This window comes from Panthera pardus, unplaced genomic scaffold (assembly GCF_024362965.1).
Source record: "Panthera pardus isolate Hobbes unplaced genomic scaffold, ASM2436296v1 HiC_scaffold_2, whole genome shotgun sequence".
Classification (NCBI taxonomy): Eukaryota; Metazoa; Chordata; class Mammalia; order Carnivora; family Felidae; genus Panthera; species Panthera pardus.
In genome coordinates this window covers 25022494-25044666 of record NW_026526765.1, presented here as the reverse complement: position 1 = coordinate 25044666, position 22173 = coordinate 25022494, and the positions used below count along the sequence as shown (strand labels likewise).

The 22173-nt window shown below is 37.1% G+C and overlaps 1 protein-coding gene across 5 annotated transcripts in view; it reads right to left on the bottom strand.

Annotated features, from left to right (window-relative positions):
- CDH6 (cadherin 6) overlaps nt 1-22173 on the bottom strand; it is a 127046-nt gene that overhangs the window by 6719 nt on the left and 98154 nt on the right. For 4 of the 5 annotated variants that reach the window (XM_019450732.2, XM_019450733.2, XM_019450735.2 and 1 more), the window contains 8 exons: nt 20209-20328; nt 18056-18223; nt 15765-15952; nt 13431-13684; nt 8104-8240; nt 5474-5595; nt 4306-4423; nt 3923-4174 (listed from right to left, as the gene is read on the bottom strand). In XM_019450732.2, coding sequence (XP_019306277.2) covers nt 3923-4174; nt 4306-4423; nt 5474-5595; nt 8104-8240; nt 13431-13684; nt 15765-15952; nt 18056-18223; nt 20209-20328 — 1359 coding nt within the window. Of the gene's footprint in view, nt 1-3412; nt 4175-4305; nt 4424-5473; nt 5596-8103; nt 8241-13430; nt 13685-15764; nt 15953-18055; nt 18224-20208; nt 20329-22173 lie in introns of those variants that run through there. The other variant, XM_019450737.2, reaches the window with a different exon arrangement.

Below are 22173 nucleotides of genomic sequence, written 5' to 3'. Positions count from 1 at the left end.
ATACATGCATTCGGATGTCTCTATATATTAAAATTTCAGGTGTTAATAGCATTAATAATAATTGGTTATCTACTGAGAGCGTTCTATGTGCCAAACACTGTGCTAAGTGCTTTACATACTGAATCTCATTTGATCATCACAGCAGCCCTACAAAGTAAGTACCATCATTATAACCCCATTTTACACAGAGGAAGTTGAGGTTTAGAGGTGTCACATGTACAAACAATTGAAATCCAGGTCAAACTAAAAAGCCAACACTCTTATTAATCACCACGCGTTAAAGCGTGCTTTGATTATAGACTTTTTCTGAAGGATATCCAGTGTTGCCATTTTCAAGCGTGCGATTGTGTAATTGTACACATTGTCGTTTGCTGCCAGACAGCATCCTCCTGCCTCATTCATCCCAACCATTCAGGGCGTTTTACTAACTATTTATGTAGTGCCTACTTTGTGCCAGCTATAGTTCTAGACACTATCAATGAAAAACATTGATCAAGAGCCCCGTCCTAATGAGGTGGGCAGAGGTGGCTGTGGTGGTGGATGGAGATCTTGAAAAACAAATAATGTGTCTAATAAATAAGGAAATCATTAGAAGGTGATATGTGCAGTGGAAACAAAAAGTTGATCAGAGAAAGGAGGATGAGGAACACTTCTGTGTATGATTGAGGGGCCGTGTGTTTAAGAGGAGTGACATTTGAGCAAAGATATGGGGAATTATCTGAGGAGCTGTCGGGTGAGGGGGACAGAGCTGGAAGAAAGGCTGGGGTGCAAAGGTGCCTAGAGTATTTGAGAAACAGCCTGGAGACGCTATGGCTGCACTTGAGGGGGCCCAGGAGAGGAGAGGAGGAGGGCACGGCCTGTCACGTGGAGCCTGGAGGCTTCTGTATATCTTCACTTTACCCTGAGGTGCGGGAGGGTGGAAAATTGCAGGGCATGCTCATAGTCTACGCTTTTTTCCGGATTCCCGTGTGACCAATGACAAGGGTTTGCAAAACAAAGGACTGTAACTGAGGATGGCCTCTGGGGTTAGAGAATAGAATCAAGACAACTGTCTTGGAAAGAATTAAACCTGTATGTACAATGGTTTGTGCCACCATTTAAGGCAAGATAGCAGGCATTTATCTCTTCCTAATTCTTCCCCGGCTTAGGTTATCTGTATCTTTTATTTTAGTCCTATGCACACCCAGAAGTGCGATTGCCTGGAAGAGAGAGGGCACATTTGGTGAATCAGAGGCATTCATTCACTGCCTAATTCTACAGCTACGACTGCCTGTACTTTTCTTCTTAGCCCAATGTACATCTGAACAGAAATTTTGGAAAGATCTTTCTCAAAGCTAACTTTTATAAACTGAAGATGTGAGTTCTAAGCATGTGGAGCAAAAAAAAATACATTCTGAGAAAGTAATAGCTTTCTTCCCAGTGACTGACCTCTTCCCTTTTCTCAATCCCCTGAGGCCAGAGGATAGTGGTGAGATTTTGAGTGGGGAATGCTTGGACCCACCTGTGTTCAAATCCCATCATAAAGCTAGAAGGTAGCAAGGCACTTGAAATCAGCCTGCCTAGGCTCACTTAAATGATTTCACCTTTTTAAGTGTGTTTCCTTCTGTAAAAGAGAGGCACTAACACAGTGGCTAGTGCTGTCGTCAGGAATGAGTTAATAAATGTAACAGTTGTGCAGACTGTAAAGCACCACAGAGACACGAGATGTAGTAGTTGTTTTCAGTGTCGTTTTATTTTTTTATTTTTATTTTTTATGTTTATTTATTTTTGAGAGAGAGTGAGAGAGAGCAAGAGCGCAGGAGAAGTACAGAGAGAGAGAGAGAGACAGACAGAGGATCCGAAGCAGGCTCTGTGCTGACAGCAGAGAGCCCGATGTGAGGCTTGAACTCACGAACCATGAGATCGTGACCTGAGCTGAAGTAGGAAGCTTAGCCGACTGAGCCACCCAGGTGCCCTGTTGTTTTATTTTTGTAAATAAAATAAGAGATGCCACATGATCCACTTTATTGACTGTAGGTTTCCTCCTCTATCGTTGTGGCTTCCCTTCTCTTACAAAACCTGAGGTTTGTTTCCACCTTCTTCAATGGTCTCGTTTTCAGTTCGGGCTCTTTCAGCCTGGAAATTACCTTACATTCTGTGAGCTCACAAAGAAAGTAGAGAGCAATGTGGAAGCCCTGAGGCTCAGGGGGAGAAGACCGGCGTTTTGTACTTTGTCCCACCACCTGTTAGCTGTGTGAGTCGGCTACATGACTGCACATCTTAGAGCCTCAGTACTCTAATTTGAGATGCAGATAAATACATACCAGATGGTTCTGAGGGGTAAATGAGAAAAACAGTTGTGAAGCCTCTTGCCCAGTGTATAGCCCATGGTGTTAGCCTACGAAGGGTTAAATCCCATTTATTTCCTGTCTTATTGGGTACAGAATTCCAAAGAGAATAGACCAGCTGTAGGAAGCACTGAAACAAGTTAGGAGTAACAAGGAGACAGTGAATTCATTGGAGAAGGAAATGAAAAGGGAGAATAGAGGGAGTTGGTGAGGAAAAAAGTGGGGAGGAGAAAATGGGTAGATGATGAAGGTAAGGAGAAATCACTTCTATGAGATGAGAATCAGCTCTCTTTCTACAGATCACAAAATGTCTATGGAATTCTCCCTGAGTACAGCCCTGCCAATTCAGCCCTTCTAAAAATAACTTTTTTTAATCAAAAAGAATATTCATATCCTTCTCTTCCAAAACAACTGTTATAGACTCACACCATTAGAAACACTGATTTGTCTTTGCATACTGTCAGCTTTTATTTATCCTCATATCTTAAAATACTTCCCCCGAATCTTCGTTGACAAAGAGAATCACAGCTCTGTAGTTAAGTTTCAAGACTTCTGTTATAATTAGCAAAATGATACGAAATGTGAAGTTCTTGAGCAGGGATCCCTAGGCATTCTCTTCTTGGAAAAATTTAGGTCTTTACTCTTTCTTCTTTCCTTCTCTCAAAGTCACCAAATTGTCAGGTTTTTTTTGAAAAAGTACCCCCCCCTCCCCGCAATCCAGGTTGACACTTCTTCCCTTTCTTCCCTTTGTGTAAGTGAGCTTGCTTTGATTTTTGGAAGGACTGAGTTAACTAACATTTGATTTCTTAGTTCACAACAGGCAACGGTCTGTAAAGTGTTTTGAGCTCAACCTGTGAGCTTAATTCATTTGTTGGGGATGAAACTTTCATTTTGAATCATTGCTAAACCTTGATTTTCACCTTGATTGCATTCATTTCTTTTAGGTCCCAGATTTACTTCCTCAGTCATAGAAGTTATTTATTTTTGAGAGTCTGAGAAATAATAGACATTGTGTATGTGGCATTCAGGGAGCAATGCTAAGAAGGTAGTTATTTAAATGGGTAGATCAAAGCAAGTTGGCTGGGTTGAAGAAAATTTAATCACTTCTTTATTTCCTGTTTGACAGAGAAAAAGTCATCACATTTCTCTTTCCACTTTCCCACTGATCTTTAAACTTTACCTTCATACAAAGGGCCATCATCACACCTTCCATACTGGATGACTCTCACTCTTTATATTTTAACAGTGTTTGCCAGGTTAGATATTAAACAACAAATGAAATGAAAAGGGCCTATTTATATAGTGCCCTCAAATCCTGCCTGGGATTCATTCCCAGTCTGACAGACAAGAGATTTCTTTGGTGAATGATTCCCTGAGTAGGTAAAGACATAGGCAAGTTTCATATCTGTTCATTCTCCAAAGCTATGTTCAAACAAAAACTAGTTCATGGTTGAACAACACAGATTCTCAGCATGTAACTCTACTCACCTAGAGCGGGCTGTATGCCTTAATGGGGGAGGCGGATAAATCTAGAGTGTCACAGTAACAGTGTGTGCCTCTCATGGGGAGATAGGATGCAGGGAGAAGCAGTTTACCTAGTAGGGTCACGATGCACAGAAGGATGGCAATGAGAGCCCCTGTGCTCAGTCCCGTGGGGTGGACGAGGGCCTCCGCATGGCAGGACTGCATGTTCCCATGGTGGTCACATGCACAGACCCGGACAGTTACTGTCCCAGTGCTGCTTTGGACTGGGTAGTCGTTGTCTGAAATGACCACAGGCAGGAGATAGGTGCTCATCTCGTGTCTATTATAGCCATTTTTCCGAGTTAAGATTCCTGCTGTGTTATCTGGAACCAGAAAGCAAAGTCAATGTTAACGTGCATACCACGTCATGGATTGCAACAATTGTGATGACAATAGATAGATAGAGATAAAGATATACATATATAGACAGAGAAAGTAACTTGGGCTCCTTTACCTTTGTTGTCTTGAATGGTAAAGTTTGAGCCACTGGTTGCTTCAGGGGCCAAAGAGAATGAGAATTGGTGCCCGCTATAAGGGTCGTCTTTGTCAATGGCTCGTAGGGTCTGAATCAACTAAAATCAAAACCATAAAGCTGCTATAAAGTTTTGGTAACTCAAAAGCATTCCTTACAGTGTTGCAGTAAATTGCTTAACTAAATGATTTCTGATTTTAATTTAAAAACGATAGTCTCTAGAAAATTTACAGTGAGTCCACTCTATGCAATGAAATGATGGGTTGGAAATAGAGCCCAAAATAACACTTTGTTTTGGGGCTATCCTGGGCACTGTATGTAGGATGTTTAATAGCAAGCCTGGTTTCCTCCCACTACATACCAGTGACACCCTCCTCTTTGTGACAATCAAAAAATGTCCCCTGGGGGCAAAATCACTTGGGTTGGCAAACACTGCCCTAGAGTGATACAAAACTATAAAATATCACAGTGATCTACCACAGCATTTCAACTAAAAAACTTTGGGCACTCTGTACAACAGCCTGTTTAGAAATGCAGTCTTGACATATACATAAACCATCAACTTGCATAAAAACTAAAAAGAAAGTTTGTACATAAAACACAACTTCAACTTCCTGCCCTAACATGTATTTTAACAGTGTACCGCTGTTTCGACAAACTGTAACATAATTTTATACCATTGGTAGAAAAGACCTATTTCAGGTGGGGACAAATGTGTAAAACAGGAAAACATTCACGAATGTGTATTACTTGTACAGATGGGCAATATAAGTAAGTGGAACTATGAATTATAGGCAATTGTAAAATATGTCGTAGTTATTGCTTTCCTCTCTGTACACATGGTAATTAAAAGTATCTGCTCACCAATTAAGATTTTTCAAATAAAGCAGTGACTAATCTATTTTAATGAAAACTCAGGACTGATTTGAATCCACATCAGTCTTTGAGAATGATGAACTTCCAGTTCTTAAAAACTGCTTGTTCTCTTATGCAAGTTAAACATTCATTCTGTTCTTATTTATAGTATTAATTTTGTTAGCATTTACTTCATACTTAATTCAAACCTGGCCCTCAGCTCTGTGTATCGTCTGAGTTATTAGAAGATCTAAATTAATCTGACTAAATTAATTTACTTTCTTATGAAACTCACCTGATCTGCTTTTGCCTTTTCACAGACAAAGGTTTCATAGAATTCAGCAAATTCCGGGGCATTGTCATTGACATCTAGAACTTTAATATATAGAGGGACTCGGCTGCTTTGCTTTGGATTATCTGCAACATGCCAAAAAGAAGGGAATAGGCATTTATATGTCGATTGTCAACCCCCTTTAGACAACAGTCACTCACTCCTTTCTCATTCATACACAGATTCCCCAAGGCTGCTCTGAGTACCACACGGCACTGTGTACCAACTTAGTCACAAAAAAGAATTAGTCACAAAAGAGAATGCTTCTGGAGTTGGATACACCTGCTGGAAATACCTAGGAGATAAAGCTACTTGTGTTGATATAGGGCAACTGTATAGCAACCCCCAGAATAACACAAAAATAAAGAAAAACTTTATCCAGGAAAGGCAGTTGAGAGGCAGATTTTAAGGGAAGCCAAAGAAGCAGGGAGATGGGAAAACATTTGGACAAAAGAAAGAGCCAGGGGGCTGGGGGCGGGGGGGATCAAGGAAACCAGAGGATGTTTTCATCTTAGTTTTTTGTGCTGAATAAGAGCTAGACATAGTGCTTGGCATTTTGCTATATTATCTTATGTAATCCTTACAACCTTTTCTGTAAATACAGTTTTTGCCCCTATTGTATAGATGAGGAAACTGATGCACAGATATGTTAGGTAATTTGTCCATCTTCACAGAGATAATGAGTGAGAAGTAGAGCCTTGATTTAAACTTGGGTCTGTCTGACTCCAAGCCCAGACCGTTCACCTAGGATAGTGAGAGAGCAGCACCCATGTTTGACAACCAGGGACAAGTGAAGTATCTGGGGTACTGTGGAAGACAGATTCCTGGTCTAAGAATCAGGAGTTAGAACCTCTGAACTCAGCCCTCTTCATTCACTTCACTTATGTATCTGTTTGTTCGCTTCATAAATATTTAGTGATCATCTAATTTTTCATATGTGCCAGCCACTAGTTGGGGTGCTGGGACACATGGGGAACATCACAAAAATCCTGCATGCTAAGTTTTATTCTAATGGGGGCAGACAAACTGTGAAATGGTACATGCTATGGAGAAATTAAACAGGGAAAGGGATTGGAGAGAGATGGAGGTGATACTTTGCATGGGATAACCACTCTGTCTCATCTCTTGAGATGCCATTTGTACAGAGACACGAATAAAAAGAATTAAGCTATGTGAATATTTCCAGCTCTCCAGAGGGAGGGAACAGTAAATGCCAAGGCCCTGGAATGGGAGTGGGCTGGTTTCACATAAGCTCTGGGCTTCTGTTGCATCAAAGATAGTTAAGAAGTTTAGACAATAAGATTCTTAAGTTCCTTTGCATCTAAAATGTTTCCCACATTAGTCTTCCAAAGTTAGGATTGCCAAAGATGAAGTCTTAAAAGGTCTTTATCACTAGTAAGTACTTTCAAATATATCACAGAAACATTAAATCTTAAAAAAAAAAATTAGGCACAAAGCTTAAAATATGCATGAAATGACTACTTCAGTAAAAAATAAAATTTCATGATGTTATAAAAAGTGGTCCTTTTCAGTGCGAAAAATAATTTTGTAATTTTAAAGCTTTAAGTATGCTCTGCCATTGGTATCTGCATTAGTCCCTCCACATAAATTCTGAAGAGCGTATTCCTACCTAACAAATTTTTAATTAAGAGTTCTTAACATTATCACAAGGCAATGCTTCATTTTGCCCATATTAGTTATTTATTATTCTATTCAATATCCTTCAGCCATTTCAAATCTCATGAGTTACGTTGACAAAGAAAACTACTGTAATATACCACTAGACATGGAATATTTCACACCAGATACCCAACTGAGCTAAAAATGTTTGAACTTTTAAAATCAAAAACAAAAACTAAAAAATGAGCTATAATTTAGAAGCCTATTTTTAAACATTTAAATGTTATTTTAAAAATACTTTTTCCTTCATGTACTTAGGCCTACACATTGTGTTTACATTACACAATTTTCACTGTGTATAATCATTTTATTTGAAGCATTCATTTGGCATTATTTTTCTTTGCCTTTAATTTCATGGTGACTTCCATAAAATTCACTGTAAACATTTTATTGATTACTTGGTGGTTTGGATTGCTCACTTTGGTGTACAATGGAAAAGCTAAAATTTATATCTCTTACTTCTGTAATGATTTTGAAATAGAAATTCTGTAGAAAGCCAGGAGATAGATATCTGAGATATTTCTAAGTAATGCCTACAGTTTTTAATGTACTTGATTCTCCTCCCCACCAATCCTAACCATGAGTTCATTTTTTCAGCTGCTTCTGTAATGTTCTGATTTATAAAGCTTTTTGGAATTGAATCCCATATGTACCAATTCAACCTCATCTGAGAGGTACATTCTCATGTTATTATTTCTGAACTACATAACATCCACAGTTGCCTCTGCATTTGTGAATGAATGAGCACATGCCTAGAAGAAACATCACTACAAATCATTACAGGGCTCTTTCCCTCAATAGGTATCGAATAGGATATCAGTACATGGTGACTAATTTCAGCGTTGCTTCACCAGCCCTTGCTGGGACACTCACTCCATCAATTGGGGACAGTTGCCCTGTGAGGTTAGACTTACTGATCTCTGTTGCTATTACTGTAATGTTGTGCCACAGCAATGTTTCTCGGTCAAGAAGTTTCGACGTAAAAATTGAACCATTTCCAGAATCAATGTTGAATATTCTGTCCATATCTGTGTGTCGATCAACAGAATACCTAAAAATGCAGAGCAGAGTTTAGAATGGTTTTCTTTTCTTTTTATCGAATGATAGTTGACACACACTGTTACATTAGTTTCAGGTATACGACATAATGATTTGGCAAGTCTATATGTTATGCTGTGCTCACCACAAGTGTACCATCTGTCCCCATACAATGCTAGAAAGGTCCTTGTTGTATTTGTTATTCTCACACCCTGAAACTATTCCAAGAATGTCTGTTACATGAATTTTTTCTACCTTGTAGCACATATCTGAATATCTATAACTTAATATTAAGTAAAACATTCTGGAAAATTAATTCTTTACAACTGAGATCCTAATGTAAACCCATTAGACAAGTTGCATGAGTTTGAAAATCAACAATGAAGTTTTTTTTATATGTAATTTGTATCTAGTTTGTATATTAATACATTTTAACTCGAATCTTAGAACTTTAATGTATATGTGTGTGTTCATGTACATAAGTAGGGCTATTTGTCTAGTTTTCTATTATCCATTTTATTTTAAAATCATTATGTTGAAAGAAGCAAAAAATGGCTAGTGTGGCTGCAGTTAGTGAGGTAGGAAAGGGAGAAAGATGAAATTGGAGAGAGAATCAGAGGCTGGACTGCAGAAGAATGGGCTGGCCACGGCAAGGATTTGGGATTTGTCCTAAGAACAATGTGAATATACCAGTGGATTTTAATCCAAATCATGTTTAATAAAGATTGCTGGTTGAATTGAGGAGAATGGTTGGCTGGTGCTGTCCCAGCTGGTACAAGAGAAGAACAGGATTTGGGGAAGATCATAAGTTCCAGTTTTGGTATTGAAGCTGAGATGCCCAAGGAAAGTTTGGGAAGCAAAAGAGCTAGATTGACAACTTAGATTTCCTGTTCAATTGTCTAGGAAGAGAAGGTCCAGTGAAGGGAGAAAAATATTAAGGACAGAATCACTTAAAAGATGATGGAAGGTGGCACTCGGGTGGCTCAGTCGGTTACACGTCTGACTTCAGCTCAGGTCATGATCTCACAGTTTGTGGGTTCGAGCCCTGCATCGGGCTCTGTGCTGACAGCTCGGAGCCTGGAGCCTGCTTTGGATTCTGTGTCTTCCTCCCTCTCTCCCCCTTCCCCACTCATGCTCTGTCTCTCTCTCTCAAAAATAAATAAACATAAAAAAAAAGATGATGGGAGAATGAAGACTCACAGTGCCCAGAACAGTTCCAGAGCCGAGTAGGAACTTGATAACTATTTAAGGAGTTAAGAGAATTCAACGAAAACCAAGAGGTATCTTAGAAATTAAAGGACAGAGTTTTCTCAACACCGAAATTGACGGAAGACTAGTAAATTTTGAGAAATGTTATCTTCTTTATAAATTTATTACTAGTTTTGGGAATAGCTATATATGGGGAAATATGTATGTACTCTGTTTTATGTATGGGATATTAAAGAGAAAACTCAGAAGAGAGTTTATATGTTAAGGTCATTAGGGGAAAGAATTGCCCATTTCAGCTAGATTCTGAATGTTGGCTCAGTAGAAATACAATTAAGTAAATGACCTAGCTACTCATACACATGTAGAATTATTATGAATGCTCCAAGAAAAATAAACTCTTGTTACTAACTTGTAGTTTCTATTTCAATTGATTATTTTGCTTTAATATAGAACTGGTGAATTATCTTAATAAAATATATTTTTGTCATCTATTAGGGGTCTAAATAAAGTAGATATTTGATTATTGTAGGCTATTTAAACCTGATATTAAAGAGAATTAATGAAGTTCAGAAAAGCTATATACCTTTCTATATCTCTATCTCTATCTCTATATCTGTATCTCAGGCCACCTCAGAATTTTAATTTTAGTTTATATAAACCTAATATTTTATTATTAAGTGTTCATCTCTTACAGGTGAAACAGCTCTTATTTTTGCAATTTATGTCATGAATCAATGTTTATTAAGGATTTAGGCAACAGCATTGAACTTGATCACCTGCCTTCATTTTTAATTTGAGAATGACAAATATTTATAGCACATAATTAATTTCCCAAAAAGGAAATTTCAGTATTCATAGACTCTTTAAGAACTTTAATCATTGCCTACATTTTTTGCCTATGTTTTTTCCTTCATGAAAAAATTGAGCTTAAGATGCACTGCTTATTGTCCTTATAAGCTCTTACAATTATATACAGCAGTAATCTTTTCTTGTTATTTGTTTTCTTCCTGCTATACTTTTAAGTTTTACAAGCAATATTTTCCAGTCAAGTCTTTGAAATAAAGGGTACAGGGTGAAGAATTGTTAGTTGTAGGCAGTAACTATTTAAATACCAAAGAGAAAGTAACTATTTAAATACCAAAACTGTATATGAGTTTCCCCCTTAATTGGGAGATTTAAAAAGTCATAGGAAACCTCAGATTTCTACATTATTTAGGAATGATGTTTGCACATGAACCCTTATTTGTTTGTTGTTTTTTTTCCAAAGTAATTTCAATTCATATCTAGTATATTTACTGTCCAGTCATATTAATTGTAGTCATAACAGATAAGGAACAAGGTAATCAATCTTAACATGATTATAGCAGATTATTTTGCTAGGTAGCTCTCCCCCCCCAAACTTATTATATTCTGTGATTCAATAATTTGTCTTCTAATATATCCTCTCAAGTCAGGGAGATTTTAGGTCAGGAAAGGAAGTATGTTTGCAGGTAAATTTTTCATAATATCTATTCAGAGTGACATTTTATAATACCTTTTCATGGAAGTCAAGGGGCATTTCTGATACAGTTATTGGAAGAAAATTATTTTATGTAATTAAATAATTAAAAACTTGTATCTGCATAATGATAAATCAATGTTTGGGGGAGGAGATCTCTAGTATTAATTGTGTACTTATCATTGTCTAGCACCTAGTTGTTCAATATTTACATCTTGGATAACCAAAAACTATGTGTGGGTATACTTTCCCAATATAAGAATCAATTTTATCCTATAAAAGGACTTATTGGAATATGCATTTATATACCAATATATCCTTACTTTATCCTTATTGGTATTTTTATCCTTAAATCTATATCTATATATGAAATCCATATGTACCAAGAAAAGGCTGGCATAGAAAACTTTAAAATTAGCTGACAGCCAACCCAGTCTGACAAGCTAGCTACTACTTCCTTTAATAAAACATAAAATAATGCAGTGAGTTAAAATGGTATTCATTATAAAAAGTGAAATAGACATAAAAATGCAGCCTAAATTCCCAGGAGACATTATCTCTTTCAATTAAAAACATGTTGAATGATCAAAGAGGTAACAAAGCTCGTATTTATATAAACTTCCAGCATTAACATTTTTAAATTAGTCTTGACATTGACTTGCTGAGATTTTTTTCCTTACACAGGACAAACTCCAAGTGACAGAATAGTTGTGAAAGTACTTAAAATTATCTGTGTTATACAAGCAAAGGCCATCATTCATTTTCCTTATTAATAATATGAAATGTATATAGAACACTTGATCCATGGAGCTTACATGTGGCTACTTTGGGTTGACCATAATCCAATTCAAGGAGTCTATAGATATTCAAGTAGGATGACAAAACAACAGAGTCTATTTTCCCAATGATTTAAAACTATTCCCTGAAAGTAAGTCAGTGCATTTTTGTGTTTTAGATGTGGGACTTGCTATCAGGTTTCATTTGAACAAAGGGCTCATGGTTGAAAAGTTAGAAAATGCCTTAGAACCTCAAAATCTTTTATCTGCAGTAATATTTGTCATGCAGCAGTCAGTGTGATCCTCTTTAAAAATTAGGTTTAGATTAGGTAATACTCCTATTCAAAGCTTTACAGTGGTTTCCTACCTCAATCAGAATAGAACTCAGTCTTTACCAATAGCTTCAGATGTCCCTAAGACCTGCCACACTTACCACCTACCAAACCTCCTGTTGCCTCAGACCTTCCCAACCACTCCCCACCTTGATCACTTTCTTCTAGCTTTGTAAGCTTCCTTGCTACTCCTCTTCATGCCAAGCAAACTCTGGTATCAGACCTTACCCTCATTTCCCCCTCTTCTTTGGACATTCTCCTCCCAGATTCACCATGGTTCATCCTTTCATTTCAATCAAATCTTTACTCAAATGATTTCCTACCAAGGGCAAGCCTGACCATGCTATCTAAAATAGTACCCCAGATACTCTTTGTTTCCATACTCTGCCTTATTTTACTGCTTACGATGTATTTCACTTGAAATATTACATATTTGTTGTTTGCCTATTTCTGTCTTCCCCAATTAAAATGTAAGCTTAGTGAGATTAGGACTTGATGTTGTTCTCTGTTGTATCTCTAAAGCCTAGAACATGCCTGGCATAAGGCAGGTACCCTGATCAGAATATATCTGTGGGCTCACTGGCAAGAGTTCCTCTAGTCTACTTACTTTTTTTTTTTTTTTTTTACAGGGGATAATTTACACAATGATATTCTGATTTAGCAGTTTTCTCATCTAGTCAAGTAAGCTACTGACTAAAGCCTGGAAGTTGTTGACTCCGGTGCCTTCATGATAAAATTCTAGAATACTGAAGCATCTGTGATTTCAAAGAGCAATGAGGTTTTCTTGCAGCATGATTTACAGCTAAGGTATTAGGAATGTATAGGGAAAATAGAGCTTGCTTACATAGTATAAATTAGGACTCAGCTCTATTAATTTCCCCAGGATTTCGTAGACATATATCATGAAATGATTCTTATTTTTATCCATGTCTGAAAATGAAAAAAATTACGCGTCCAAATGGAGCATAATTCTGCCTCTAAGTGTTAGAGGATAGATTCTTCCACACTTGAAAAACAGACTATTGGCCCGGTGTCTTGTTTATTAAAAATCACAATGCTCTCTCCATGCCCCTGTTTGACAAATGTAAGACCTTCAAGAAAAATTCCAGGCCATTCTGTTCTATTACCTTATACCATTTTCATGTAAGCAGTAAGCTCCTATAGATCATTTTGTGTTTCCCCCCCAAATTTTGTGGGGTTTTTTTAGGCTTATGCTGCTGCTAAAACAATTGTCGAGCAAGGAGAGTAAAGATGCTGTTTAGAGTCGTTTTTCAGGAAGATACAAATATCTAATTGGAAGAAAGCATTAATTTTCTAACTTGCAGGTGATACTTGAATAGCAATCGACTGAAGTTTATGAAAAAGACATGTCTCAGAAGTGTGCTTACTTGACAGGATTCCTGGCAGCATCAGGATCTTGGGCTGTGACTGAGCCTATGGTTGTGTTTATCTGAGCATCTTCTCTTATTTGTAGGATGTAGGCCAGTTTGCTGAAGACAGGAGGCTCATCCACATCTTCCACCATGATTCTGACCGTAGCTGCATCTTTGAATGGACCCAGGTAGAGAAAGCGGGGTTCAACATGAGGATTGGAGGCTTCCACTTTGAGGGTGTACACTTTCTTCTTTTCAAAGTCCAAGACCTTGGGGTGGGTGGGGAGAAGAGACATATTTAAAGCAGCCAAGACACAGAAAGACGAGACATAAGGCATTTTTAGTGCAAATCATGGGTAGTGAATGTGGTTATATTGCTTAGAGACCTCACCACACAGTGTGATATTGGGCAAAGGCATGAGATGCCACACCATCCTGATGAAAATTGTGGGCTGAAACCATGCCCACTATTGCCTTGAAAGTGGGTGCAAGGGTGCAAGGTATAACGGACAGGGAAGAGAACCTGGAAGCAGGAGTCTTGTATAAAAAAGGACCCCCTGTAAAGAAAATTCTTGTATTTGACTAGAGGGAGCCATGTTAGGGGCAAATTGGCAAATCTGACTTTGATTGAATACTTAATGAGTGTTTAAAATTTGCTGGTATTGGGGCACCTGGGTGGCTCAGTCGGTTAGGCTTCCAACTTCAGCTCAGGTCATGATCTCGCGGTTTGTGAGTTTGAGCCCCATGTCAGGCTCTGTGCTGACACCTCAGAGTCTGGAGCCTGCTTCGGAGTCTGTGTATCCCTCTATCTCTTCCCCTCCACCCCCCTCACGCTCTGTCTCTGTCTCTAAAAAATGAATAAACATTAAAAAAAACTTTAAAAAAAAAATTTGCCAGTATCTGGACCCCACCCTGGATCATTAAACCAAAATATCTGAGGTGGGGGTGGGAATCTATACTTTTAAATACCTCCCCCAGTGATTCTAATGTGCAGCCAGAATTGAGAACCACAGGTTTGCATCATGACTTCCTCTTCCTCATTCAGATAAAATAGATTTAATATGTTGTTTTTTTTTTTTTTTTTGCATGTGCATGAGTTGATAAAATATTCCAAGTGATATCCTGATAAGGGCATTGGGCTAATTACTTGCCAACGAAAGTAATGATCATTGTTGTCAGAGGTCTTTAGAAAAAGTATCTCTGCTTCTGGAGACATAGTGAACCCAAATGCTTATTGCTGACTTTTAGTTTTAGATGATGATATGACAAGGCTCACTAGAAACACAATTAATCAAGACATTAGTGAAAGTGATTTAGTCGGCTAGGCAAAATTTCAGTTTGAATCTGATAAGGCACTAAGAAAATTAAAAAGGTTAATGCACACTAATGGGCTTCCTAATTATATTATAGTATAAAACATTGGTCTGGATGTCGCTTAAACATGTTTTATTGTGTTTCCAGGTATTAAGACATGTAATTCAAAGCTTAAGAGGAAAGGATTTTCTTGTTATTTACATCTACCTGTGCTTATTTTTACCAGCAAGTATGCTAAAGGAGAGAGAAAATGTTATATCATACATGATAAAAATGCAGTTATTAAAAAAACTCACCAAAAATAACAATTTTTAGCTTTGAAGCACACAATTTATTGGTTTTAAATTTTTGCCACACTTCTGTGTACTGCTCTGTGATGCTAGACAATTTGGGGGGGGGGTAAATAGTGAATAAGTACATAGGACAAACATTGGAATTCAGAAATATAAAAAATTTATTATCGTGTTCCAAAAAGTAGCTAAACAGCTCATGGGAGATTTGTGTTATTTAATTTATTTCTGTGGTCTTTTTATATCCTGTCTTTAATTCAGGCTACCTTTATCACTGCTTGCATTACTCTTTTCCTTCAAAGCATGTATCAGAATTTCGTTACACATTTGTTTTGTTTATTTGCTTCCTTGTCTCTTTTCTCCCTTAGATTGGCAGTTCCGTGAGAGCAGACACCATTCTGTTGAATGTACCATTGCACCTCCAGCATCTAGAAGAGTGCCTAACACTGTCTATTATTCATTGACTATATTTACTTTATGTACTTTAATGTACACCATTTATTTCTATCATTTATTTACTTATTAGGAGGTTCTTAATAAAAATTTATTAAAAGTATGAAATGAATGAATGAATCAGATTATTGAGGACCTCTAAAAGCCAACCATTAGACTTGGCATTAAAAAAAATAATTAGTAAAACAAGAATCTAGAGGAATGTTCATGTGAGATATAATTATCTCGGTCACTTGAGGACTAGAGAGAAGTGAATGTGCTCGTTTGTATGGTACTTAACAAACGGGATTACCTTTTTGACAGTAATAACTCCTTCCTGAGTTTCTTGGTCGGTGACGACATCGAACATGTCCAGCCCTTCTCCCTCTGTAATGCTGTACTCAATTTCGGCGTTTTCTCCCATGTCAGCGTCGCTGGCTTTGATCCTGCCAATTGGTGTACCCGGTGGAGAAGATTCAGGGGTTTTAAACTGGTATGTACCTATTAATCACCAGACAGATATAAGTCAAACACAGATGAAGGATACTCTATCACAATAAAGACAAACCGCATTTTCTAACAGTTCTTTCAGACATTATTAGGGATGCAGGCAGGTTTGTACTTTCCTTGCAATAATTAATGGCGCTCTATTCTCCTTACATCCTTACTTTCATGATTGCTAAGAATATTTCTTCTGTCATGACCCGTCTCTTTGCAAATGGAGAACACTTTTCTTGTCCTGTAAATAGGTCTCCAGGTTCATGGTATGATGGCGAGAAAGACTAAGCTGCTAGAGAAGGGTGCAGAAGGTTTCAAGCCCCTGTTAACTAACCTAGCAGAAAGAACGGAAAAGAATTTAACCTGAACTATGACTTTAAGCCAATTATGAGGTATTTCTTAAAAGGGTTCTTTGTGTCTTTGCTAATAATAACTGAAGGTGAAAATAAATGACAGCGATCTGGAGAATGTATCCAAGTAGACACTCTCACCCATACATGGAGCTGGTCTGGCTGCGGTTAGGGATACAGATGGACACATTGAGAGAGAAAGCTCCTAAGTGTTTCTTTAAGTAATCTTTCTTTTAAATTTCATTACAGTACTTTTTCTATGCGTAGGTTTCTCCCATTCTTGTATTTGTGTTGTTGATTTAAAACCTATATTTCATAAATGTACACTTTTCCGATGTCCTCATGTTGCAAAATTAGTTTAAGGAGACTGCATGTGGCTTTCAGTTTAGATCCGCCAGACTAGCATGTACTTAGGACAATAACGACAAAAAAGTGTCAGAACAAAACTCATTTTACTCTCACCCATTACATTTTGCCAACCATCTGTGCAAATTATTTTGGAAAAAAACAGACTATGACTAAATATCACTAAATATCACTAAAATATAGTCATTCAGTCATATTCAATCATAGCCCATTAAGTGTTGGGGTCATCCTTGGCAAAATGATAAACAAGCCAAGTTTTTCCTCTAGAGTTATTCTTCTCTCCTGTGCTTTGGTATAGTATTCAGTAATGATCCCAAGCTATCCACGGAGAAAGCAAAGTGAGGTAGTGTCCCTGTGGTATTTAAGTGCTGACGAATCCTTTTGTTATCCTTCCCCGGGGAATTCCCATATTGAAAAGGAGGTTTTGGGGCGAAGTATTGCTAATTCTGATATTGTCATTTCAGGCGTCTGTGGGAAAAAAATTTAGGGCGAGTAAAACCTATCTTCTACCCGTTACATCAGAAATTAGTTTTTTTTTTTTTTTTTTGCATTTAGCTATGAGTAAATACTTGAAAAAAATTAAAGAAAATGTAACAGTTCTGGTTGATCCATGTGTATCTCTATTATAAAAGAAGCCCATGTGAGGTGACCAGCATTGGGAAAGATATGCCATGATTGGGTAAGGTGGACTTTCTTTTTAATGGTGGGCAGCTATTTTCTCCTGGAAGACAGGATTTAGGTAGTTTTCTTAGATCGTGTTCAGAAAAGAATTTTGTTCTTGGAAGAAAAATTACATTAAAACCAATACCCTCTTTCAAGAGCTCTGTATGAAGGGCTCTAGTATATTGCTTGATACAAAGTAGGCATTTAAGAATGTTGTTTTTCCTTCTTTTTTTCCTATCTAGCCATGAGAGTTAATGATTATAGTGATGATTTTTTTGGTATCTCAATTAACCATAATATAGAAAACTATTTATGATTACAAATGGATTAAGTACATGGTTATTTCCCCAGTTGTATTTTTAGAAACAGTTAAATGATAAATCCTCCCTTATAAAGCTTTGTGGGGATTTAAAAGAGATTAAATGACTGATTAAATTCACAAAACATAAAGTCAATTTTTTTTCTTACAAATAGGAGCATTCTTGTATACATATGTTCTGCGCAAGCAAATTTATGTCTGTGGTAGTCTTTTTAATAAGGAAAAATAAAACAATGGTGTTACCTTTACAACTATCACCATATTATAAATCATTCAACTACTAAAAGTATGGTTATTCATAAGTTCATTAATATTGATAATTAATAACAATGGAAAATAAATATCATTCTTAAAGTTAGAGTTTTATAAAAGTGCACTGAAGAAATTCATTCAATCAAATGTTCCTACTCTGGGGAAACCGGGGAGGGTTGTCGTTGACATCAGTTAGCGTGATGTTCACCGTGGTGGTCCCAGATAATCCCCCCATCTGGCCACCCATATCCTTGGCTTGAATCACCACTTGGTACTGCTCTCTGTTTTCTCGATCCATGTTGAGCAAAGCTGTCTTGATGATACCTATGGATGCGAAATTCAGAAGTGGAAAGGGATGTATTAAAAATACTTTATCAAATCATTTATTTATGCAAACGTAGATGTCATCCACAATACTCAAACACTATACGGATGTAATAGGTGACATAAAGATGATTATAGATAGCCTTTATCCTGAAGGAAATTATAACCACATAGGGGAGATAGATATATTTTAAAAACACCTATGATACAAGAATAAGTACAAGTCATATCTGTAATAGTATAGATTGTAGGTAGTATAAATATCATGTGTTATAAGATAACATAGCAAAATATAACTTGGCATGTGGTACAGTGTTACACTACCATAGCTGCTTGATAAAAGACATTTAAGTGTACTATGAGGAAATTGCTAAGGAAATCATTTCCTTGAACTGACTCTTGAGCTTTACTTTACTGAATCAGCTAATTGCTCATCAAATATACCTCCCATAATGAACGTTCAGAGGATTTTCTAAGCCACAAACTATGGTCTGAAGAAAACACAGCTCAGTTCTCCCATAATTATCATCCTGTATGATCCTAGAGAACTTAAGTTTTCCTAAAGCTGATGTGAGCATTAGTTCAACTGGTCCCAGCAGCGACCAACATTCATTCTTATGTTAGGTTAATTTTATCTCTGTTGTTCAGTAGTTATAAAATAAGTAGTTGAAAGAACTTCTAAAAGTTTGCCTAATCTCTGTGTAGGCTTTATGCTTAAATTAACAACATTCTTTCAAAAATCTTTATAGGCTTTAAAGGCTTTCAAGGCTTTAAAGGCTTTATAGCCTTCTCTCGTAGCACATTCCAGTGCTTAACAACTAATGAAGCTGAAAATATCTTTTTTTTCTTTTATTTTTAACACGAACACCTCAGACAACAGGTCAGTTTTATTCCTATAGTCCTGGCTTCAGTGAAAGTGCAGCTGTGTCTGTTCTCCAATAACAGGACTTCTCTATTTAAATAGAGGAGATCACCTTAGCCTTTGTCCTTTACGTTGAATATTTCTAATTTTTTACCCTCATTGTTTTTCAACTCAACACTTTCTTTCTCCTTGGGATTCTTTCCAAGTTCGTTGCACCTCTTAACACATCAATTTCCAACTGGATGTGGTAACCTAGAAAAGTTTTGATTTCTACTAACAATAATGGATGCTTGGGAAATGTAGAAAAGGAATTCAACTCCTATTATGATAGCAAAAATATGTGTAGAATTTACCGTACAGCACAGACAATATTTCCTAAGAAACAATTCATCAGAAGATAGTATGCTACTTTGTGGATAAAATGCAGAAAATGAGGTGTTAAAAAAAGAATTCCATTAAGGAATCCACTTTGTTTATTAGGATGCTATCAGCATGAGCTAGACAATGTCATAATAAAATCTTACTGGCTTAACACAGCTACCGTTAATTTTTTGCTCATGCTCTGAGGAGGCCAGCAAGAAGCTCTACTGATAGTAACAGACATCCAGGCTGGAGACCAAGGCCAACATTTGTTTCCATCCATGATCACTGTGGCAGGAGGAAAGGAATGTGGATTGTGCACCAGGTCCAAAAGTTCGGCTTGGAAGTGACTTGAATCATTGCCACATATACCGGCCCAAACAAATCTCATGGCTATATCTACCTTTAGAGCAGGGTAGAGAGATGCCAAAGAACTAGTAAAAGAAGAATTGGAATATGTGTAAATAGCCCTAATGGCTATCAGGAGGTATTTGTTTTTAGGTTCACTCCAAACTGGAAGAAAAAACTAACATTGTATAAGTTTTCTGAATTTACCCTATATAAGTAAAATGGATGAAACATCCATTGTCAGATTTCTGAATTAAAATGATCTGGATATCATGTTTACAAACATATTGCTGGTAAAATTTGGCAGATGAATCTAAGAATATTCAATTACACTGATTGTTTTTTTAATAAATTGTTTTTATTAAATCAATTAAAATTATGGATTGTAAAAAGAAGATCAAAAAGGAATTCTTACCTGTTTCTGATTCAACTGAAAAATAGGGCTGCCCCTGTAGGATACTATACACAACTTTAGCACTGTTGCCATAAGTTGGATCATCAGCATCAGTTGCGGTGACTTGGACAACAAATGTGCCTGTAATGACAGAAACATGAATTGAAAATAAATCAAGGACCCATGTGGATCCTTGACGCACACACAGATAGAGAAAGCGTGATCTTACTTCTGTACAAAAGTATCTTGACAAAGGAGTTGAGAATTTCAGGATGATACTAGGGTTAAAAAGCCTTGGATTTATCGGGACGCCTGGGTGGTTCAGTGGGTTAGGCGTCCGACTGGTTCAGGTCAGGATCTCACCGCTGGTGAGTTCAAATCCCCACATCAGGCTCTGTGCTGACAGCTTGGAGTCTGCTTCAGGTTCTGTCTCCCTCTCTCTCTGCCCCTCCTCTGCTTGCACTCAGTTTCTTTCTCTCTCTCTCTCCAATATAAATAAACATTAAAAATTTCTTTAAAAGCCTTTGGCTTCTCATTCTGAAAGAGTGTGATCAACATTTATAAATGTTGTAAGGGTTAGGTTAAAGAGAAGCATAGGATAACCATGACCTTGGGTGGAACCAATTTCAACTAATGTCCAAAGATGAGATTTGTTGGACTCTTGTTATAGTCATTCTTTGAAGTTATCCAGACCTAAGTCAATCAGCATCTTGCATTGCTTTATCTACAGTGATTAGTTTCGGGGTTGTCCAATCATGAGGCCACTTGAGATTTTCTTGGGAATTCTGTGTCATGAGTGCTCTTTCTCCTGGACTGTAATGTGCTGATGTAGGGCCTGTCAATGCAGCAGCTATTTTGTGACCTCAGAGATGCCAGCCTGAGGACAACGCTGAATATGACAGAAAATTTCAGAGAAATAATTGAACCCAAATCAAACCATCTCAAAAGCCCATTTTATTTTTGACCTAAGTATGACTTAAGTCACTAAATACTTTTATTTGTTTAAACTAATTTGAGTTGGGTTTTCTGTTCAATAAAAGCATCCTAAATGATAAATCTATCTGATAATTCTAAGAGTTTGAAAGATCTTGAAACTTAAAAGAGGTAGTGTTGGATTAAAGAATTATTAGAATACTAGAAAATTCACATCTGGAACCTGTAACTCCAAAAATATTATTATAATTACATGCACAGAGAAGGCAATGATGTTTTAGATCAGCATTCTTGTTTTAAGGACTGCAGTCACCGAATAACCTTCAAAATATTCCTGACCCCCGTGAAATTCCACACAGATTTTTATGTGTATGCTTACATGTTTATTTCACTGAAGAGAAGATCCATAGATTTTAATGGATTCTCAAAGAGATCTGTGACTTCCAAAAAAGGGTAAGACCTTACTCTGATGAAGATCATCTTATGGCTGACTTTTGATATTCATATCAGATAAACAGTAAGCATACTGTTGGAGTTCTCCTGTCCATGGGAAGGACAGGGAAGTTACATTCAGGGAGTATTAGAAGTTTTACATTGCTTTTGTAATATCTAACCAATCCCGTTTGTTGAACAAATATATTGTACTGTGGTGGATGCTCTGGATGTAACATGTTGGTGCAAGAGATCGAACACCCATCCTTGTAATTTGGGAATGAAGGTGGGGACAAAGCATTATATGACCTCGGAGCAAGAGCTAATAGTAGTTAACTAACACCCACATTCTTACTTGACATCAATATAAAATTTGAATGCTTTTATAATATGATTATCTAGATGTTTTGAGCACCTGTTAGTTGTCAGATATTGTACTGGGGGCTCTGCCCTTGTTTTCTCATTTCATCCTCATGGTAATCCTTAGCTGTTGACATTTATTATTTATTTTTTGTAGATATGAAACTGAAGGATCAGAGACATCAAGATGCTGCTTATTAGTAGAGTTTCAAATTCAGGTCTGTTTGACACCCAAAGCCCATTTATACCCCCCATGCTGCT